Source organism: Camelina sativa, chromosome 5 (genome assembly GCF_000633955.1).
Source record: "Camelina sativa cultivar DH55 chromosome 5, Cs, whole genome shotgun sequence".
In the NCBI taxonomy this organism is placed as follows: domain Eukaryota; kingdom Viridiplantae; phylum Streptophyta; class Magnoliopsida; order Brassicales; family Brassicaceae; genus Camelina; species Camelina sativa.
Genome location: NC_025689.1, coordinates 24,215,079 through 24,222,269, shown reverse-complemented (window position 1 = coordinate 24,222,269; position 7,191 = coordinate 24,215,079). Strand labels below are relative to the sequence as shown.

General features: G+C 35.4%; 1 protein-coding gene across 1 annotated transcript; it reads left to right on the top strand.

The window, feature by feature from the left end:
- On the top strand, nt 2,825–5,993 carry LOC104787518 (CBS domain-containing protein CBSX6-like). The gene is made up of 2 exons (XM_010513121.2): nt 2,825–3,437; nt 4,765–5,993. Exons 1-2 carry the CDS (start codon nt 3,088–3,090, stop codon nt 5,690–5,692), a joined length of 1,278 nt encoding a protein of 425 aa, XP_010511423.1. The 5' UTR covers nt 2,825–3,087; the 3' UTR covers nt 5,693–5,993.

The following is a 7,191-nucleotide window of genomic DNA, read 5'->3' as shown; positions in this document are numbered from 1 at the left end:
GTAATTAAATTACACTGAATTAGTTTTGCAAACTCGCTTAACAAGCGTTTGCAGAAACTTGTTTCACAAACTCACTCAATTAAGAGCGTTCGTGGAAACCAGAGAGAGTAGAGAAGAAATAATTAAAGTAAAAGCGTTCTTCAAAAACTTTCCGCGTAAGCACCGAAAGATGAAAGCAGAAACAGTTTTTCAGAAGATTTTGAAATCGTTTTTAAAATAAATAAAAAATTTGAAAAATTCTCAATCCGTTTAAAGCGATAAGCAGAAAGCGGATTTATTGAATTAAGACTGTTAGGAGCGCAAAAATCGAATTGAGAAAAGATGCGAATTATATTTAAATTAACGAAATCATAAACGAATTACAACAACATTATATAAAGTATAAAATAAATCACGGAGGCAAGATATGATATATCTTTCCTTAATTCAATAAATCGGCCGTAAGTGCTTTCGGACAATCACGATTTATGAATCCCAGGATACAACCGATCACGAACTATTACAGTAGCACACCAGTAATAGAACTCAAGCGAACAGATCTACGTTATACTCCCGAGACTACTAAACTAAGAACTTACTTGGACTAAGAAAGGGAGAGGGAGAGGGAGAGAGAGATCTTCAGAGGAAGAAGTGTTTATGTTTTTGTGTGTGAAAAATAATGAGAGGTTATGCCTCTATATATAGTGGAAGGAGGGAGCTCTCAAGAAAATATTCAGTGAATATTCTCGGAGTGCTGCCCATGTTTGCTTGGAGTTCACACCAAGTCTTTCCAAAAAAATTAAATGGGCCTACAGCAGTCTCAAGAGCCAAAAAGCCCAAAAACCCAAAAGCCCAAGAGACCACAGCCCGCCTCCAAGACCAGCCCGGCCGGGCCCGGCCCGCCCCGCATCTGTGCTCGGCCCGGTTCGGTTTGGTGCGAGTGTGGGAACCTTCCCTCTTCTTTCTACACACTTTTGAAACTAGAAGAGTGTGAAACTATATATATATGAGTGAAAAATCAATCATATTTCCGATGTGGGATATTTTCCAAACCATCCCAAGTAGCTCATTTCACACTCTTATTTCTCATTCAAATCAACTCGTTTTGGACGTATGAGTATACCATTTTGTAGTACTCGTTACCAGCTTTCCATTGCACTATCGACCAGACAATTCCGATCAGCTATTTGGCCGGAATTTGGCCGGAAAGTCGCCGAAAAGATATTGTCCCAAAACCTGCAATTTTCTGAAACTTGTTTCTGAAAATTCAGTTCCAACAGAAGAATGGTTGTTCAATTTGTTACTACACCTTACGAGGAGACATGTGTAGGTGATAATATTTGTTTTACCGTAATCGGTCTTGCGGATTTGGCCGGAAAGTTACATCTTGATTTTTTTCTTCTTATTATAGACTTTGTGTGTATGAGGAAAGAAATAGAAGGAAACTATTTTGTAAATAAAGGACATGGATTCATCTAATCTCAAGTATTGGCACTGCATTCGTTTTTGATATTTTCTTGTCAATCGCTTTCTTCTCCCCATATGGATAAAGCTGTGAGATAAAGTAGAAATGATATTTTCTTGTCAATCGCTTCATTATGGATAAAGATTACAAAGGTTCGAACATTGAGATACTCTTGTTGTGTGGATACAAGAAAATGGGTCTATCTAACACATTGTACGATGGTTTCTCCTTTTAACACGGATAATGTAGATTTTATTAATTGGTTGCTGAAACCTTTCTGCTGTTCTTGTTAAACTCAGACTGTAGACTCTGTTTGGTCACCTTCTTCTCTTTGTGCTTCTTTTCTTTTCTTCATAATCTTCTCACTAACTCCTTTCTCTTTACTGCAGGTTAATCTCAACCCTAACCTCGGTTTATTTTTGTATTGCAATTTGGCCATATGTTCAATACCAAAAAAATAAACACTTCGTCTTCCCGGGTAAACAAAATGTTTTTTTTTGTGTTCTAAAATATTCTAAAATCATCCAAAGTTTAATAACAAGATCTTACAAAATCACATTCATTTTCTTGTATTTTATAAATAAAAACCTTAAAAACTAATCAATTCTTCTTAAAACTCAATCAAATCTTTCAGAATTCTAAAATATTAAAATCCTACAAAATCCTACCAAATCCAAGTTCAATACCCCCTGTTAGTATTTGAGTTATCAATAAAAAGTTAGTTACAGAAGTTACGATATCACAAAACTTAACACAACCCTTGAAAAAACTGCCGGTAACCAGCAATAACTGCACTCGGAAGAGAAAGAGACACGAAGAGAAGATGAACCGGTACGAACAACAAAATCGCCTCGCTCTCATGTTTTATATATATATATATATATATATATTATTTTCGTTCGTTTTTTTTTCCAACAAAATCTTACACTATTCAAGTAGGCATCAAATATACTGAATTGTTTTTTTTCTTTTTCCAAATATACTGAATTGTTTTTTTTTTTCCATTGTCTCGTGTATAGAGTATAGACAAAGAAACACATGTGCCCATCTCAGCCTCAGGGCTCTTCTCTGTCTCAATGAATGAACATGTGCTCACCTTTTTGTGGTCTTTAAAATTCTTTTGACCATTTTGTTACCATTATGGAACCATTTCCTAATAACCTTTTAACACCCAAAATTGATCGTATCGACATTTGTAATATAACATGTATCTTCTTAAGTTTGTTTTTTTTTTTTCTCTAGTCAAACAATTGTTACCTATTTTGTAGTATTTTCTCTTATCTATTTTGTGGTTTTTTTTATTAATCTGATTGCATCAAAGATCCAAAGTACATAAGTACATAATGCCTAAGAGATACGTCCAACATAACTGTATGTTTCATCGTGTTATGTTATTTCTTCTTTCTTAATAATACAATTATACGGACCCAACAAAACAAATCTCTATCCACAAAAAGCTCTGATCAAAGAGATCGCTTCATGGGACTTGAATGGCGAATTCTCTTCCTCTCCTTTTGATCCTTCTCCGATCACCCATCACCGGCGTTCACCTTCTCCTCGTCTTTCTCCACTCTCTTTTATAACTCTCTCTCTCTGCTCCCTTCGACCTCCAAAATTCACAGATCTATAGCGAGATCTCTCTGATGGCGTCAGTGTTCTTGTATCACGTGGTTGGAGATCTAACCGTAGGCAAGCCAGAGATGGTTGAGTTCTACGAAACAGAGACGGTTGAATCTGCGATTCGAGCCATCGGTGAGTCGACGGAGTGTGGGATTCCGGTTTGGAGGAAGAGATCGACGCCGTCGCTTCCTGGGTTCGTGGAGAATAGTGAGATGAGGCAACAAAGATTCGTTGGGATTTTGAATTCTTTGGACATCGTTGCTTTTTTGGCTAAGAGTGAGTGTTTGCAAGAAGAGAAAGCTATGAAGATTCCTGTCTCTGAGGTTGTTTCTCCTGACAACACTCTCCTTAAACAGGTTGATCCTGGCACAAGGTTAGTTCTTTTTTATCCTTAAAGTTAAATTAATGTAATAAAGGACCTGACTTTGAGTTACTGTTTCTTGGTTTCATTGATTCTGTTTGGTTTTGAGTTTTAGTAGTATACATGTAATATCTTTAACTTTAGTAAAAAGGGTCATAGCTTAGAGTAAGGTGGCAATAAGATTCTAGTGTTCTGAGGATTTAGTTGAATTCAAGGTTGATCACTTGACCAAGTGAGTCTTGAGCTAGTGCTTGTTTCGTAGGACTCCTAGCTTGGGAGGGACATCAAGTTCTTCAAATTGGAGATTAAGGCCCCAAAAGGTCACTTGCTTTAACTTCATTAACTTAGTAAGATCTCGTTTTTTTTTTTAGAAGTTTACTTGGTGTAGTTATAATTGATTGAATTTTGGATCCGTGATTGCAATTATTTCTCTGAACATGGTTGGATCTAATCAGAGACTACATGGTCAATATAAATATATATAGGCCATGTGCTTAGGTGCTTATATTTTGATCCAGACTTCATGTTCAATATAACATGAAAGTGGGACCTTTTATTCTTCTTATTTTATTGGTTTGAGTATATAAAACAGTAAGGTAGATTGCCTCGGGCTTCAAATTGTCAACCTTGGGTTAGTAAACTGAAGTATGCAATGTTTTAAGCGCCTTGTTTTCTTGTGGTCAGTGTTTAGGAAATTGTTGCAAACATCTGGGGAAACCCATTTACTAACTAAAAGGAGTATAGTTTTAAGTGTCCCAATCTCTTTTGACTTTTTTTTTTCTTTCCCTCAACTTCTACTTTGCTTAGACCTTAGTCAATCCTTCTTTTAGCTCTGCAACTAACTTTGTAGTTGACTATGATAAAACTTTATGTCATCTAACTAGTACAAAAACAGGAAAACACATGTTTTAAAGACAAGTTGATAGTGTAACAATTCTGTTAGGATTTGTGCAGGATTTGATCATCTATATGTTACTGGTTTGTTTGATGTTCTCTAAGTAGGCAGCCAGTGAAAAACTGTATTCTGTAATTCTATGACCAACTGGGTATGAAATACTGTTTATTTCCAAAAAAACCAAGATACAGTGTTCCTTGCCTTTAACTGCATCTTTGTTCTTCCTTGCTCAACCTTATTGACCAAATAGGATCTGCCACACTTCTCGAGAGTGCAGAAACTTTTTGGTTTTTCAATTAGAATACTCTCTTGTCCAAATGGTTTTGATTTCATGATTCCTTTGTTGCAGTGAATTCGATGTTTCTGTTGATGTAGTTAGCTTCCTTGTTTAATATCTTTTCTTTTTCTATGATGATGATTTTGTTGTATTAAATGTAATGTAAGGTTGATAGATGCTTTGGAGATGATGAAACAAGGAGTGAGACGACTTCTGGTTCCGAAAAGCGTTGTTTGGAGAGGTATGAGCAAGAGATTCTCCATTCTTTACAACGGAAAATGGCTGAAGAACAGTGAAAACTCTAGCAGTAGCAGTGGTCTCGCTTCTGACTCCACCAACAGGCCTACTACGTCCATGACTTCAAGCCGGGACAAGTTTTGCTGTCTCTCAAGGGAAGACGTAATCCGCTTCCTTATTGGTGTCCTTGGAGCATTAGCTCCTTTGCCACTCACCTCAATCTCCACTCTGGGAATTATCAATCAAAACTATAACTTCATTGAAGCCTCTCTTCCAGCCATTGAATCCACCAGAAGGCCACAGTGTGACCCTAGTGCGATCGCCGTGTTGGAACAAACAGAAAACGAACAACAGTTCAAGATAATAGGAGAAATATCAGCTTCGAAGCTATGGAAATGTGATTATCTGGCTGCAGCTTGGGCTCTAGCTAATCTCTATGCAGGACAGTTTGTGATGGGAGTTGAAGACAACATGTCATCAAGATCGTTCAGCGACTTCCTCCAAACTTCATTTCCGGGAGGAGAACATAACGGAACAGCAACAAAGGCCAAGAAGTTCAGCAGCAGGAGCATCGGTTTTAATCCAACAAGCCCGACAAGGTTGAGCATCGGTAGGAGCATGTACAGGGGAAGAAGTGCGCCGTTAACTTGCAAAACATCGAGCTCTTTAGCTGCGGTTATGGCTCAAATGCTGTCTCACAGGGCAACACATGTTTGGGTTACAGAGGCTGATTCAGATGATGTTCTTGTTGGAGTTGTGGGATATGGAGAGATCTTGACTGCTGTAACTAAACAGCCTTCTGCTTTCGTTCCTTCGAATCGGTCTTATGAAGGTTTTGGGAATGATACTCAAAGCTAAAGACTACAATCAAAATGATCATTTCTCTGTCTGTTATCCTGTGAAAAAAGTTGCCCTTAAGACGTGTTCTAAGGTTATAGAAGGATAATATTTTTGGGTTTATAGTCTTTTGTGTACTATTATTAGTGTCAGCTGCAAGAAGCAAATTTAAATCATCTTTTTTTTTTTTTACTTCTTTTAATTCAACAGACACAGTCAAAGCTGTTACTCATTCATTACAATGTAAAGTTGTGAACTCTCTCCTCCGCGATGAGGGGATTATTGTATCAAAGCTAAAGTTATATATTTTGGATTTCGAATACATTAGAATAATCTGTTTATGAGTTGACAAGTACGAATATTTACAATGTATATATGGAAAATTTTGAGAGTTGTAATTGTTTGGTTTAAATTGTAGATTCTGATTGTATGCAAAAACTGAGAATTTTGTGACATAATAGCAGCACATTCTGTAAAATCATCACACTTAAGAGGTGACCATGTATTAAATGCTCTGATAATACTGAAAGAAACGTCCATTTAATACATGAAATTGTATGTTCATCTAATCTAATAAACTAGGTAACAAACCGCACTATGTGTGGGATATATATCTGCAGATAAAATTAATATTATAAGTAAAGTTATTTTTGAGGATCTAATATTTATTTGTGTAAAAACAAAATATATATCCTGTGAGAATATGTTTAGATCAAACTATTATGTATCAACTAAATATATAATCTGCTCTTTCTTCAATCTATGCAAGATTTTGTTTAATTTTTTCTGGTGTAAGAATATGTTTCACCAGTAAAATATTATACCAATGACATTAAATAAGTCATATAATAATGATTATTGTGATAATTTTATTATGGAAATTTTAAATATGTAAATAGTAATCAGTTTTTTTAATAGGTGAATAAAGTCGAGTTTTGACAATGTTTTATAAAAATGATTAAAATATATTTTAAAATTGAAATGTATGATTTTTTTAATTAATTGAAAAGGAATATTTCTTAATCATTCAATAGTAATTACGTGTAAATATCCATAAAAAATGAGCGCAATAAATTTATTAGTGTCTCGAGCTCTCTAGTGACGACACATCAGTATTTTCTTTAGAATGTTTCTCTATTAATATATCAAGGAGATCAACTAAAGGTCAGACACAGACTATACTAAAACAGTCACATTCACATTGCACCCGCCGATCCAAAACACGCTGCAATTGGTAACCTGTTTATGAGAATTGACTTAGTAATTCATCTAGCTATAATTACCTCCTAAACTACTTCCACGAAGGAGGCACTGATCATTCCACTGAAGATAAAAGTTGAATTCAGTTTTAATTATGTTCTCAATCACATTTACTACACTAAGAATTGAGGTATTGCTTAGGTTTATAAATTAAGGTAACACAACCTAAGTACCTAACCCTCTCTCAACAAGGAATGTGAGAAAGAGTAAACTTAAAACATATTTTAAAAATGAAATATGAATTATTATTTGGTATATAT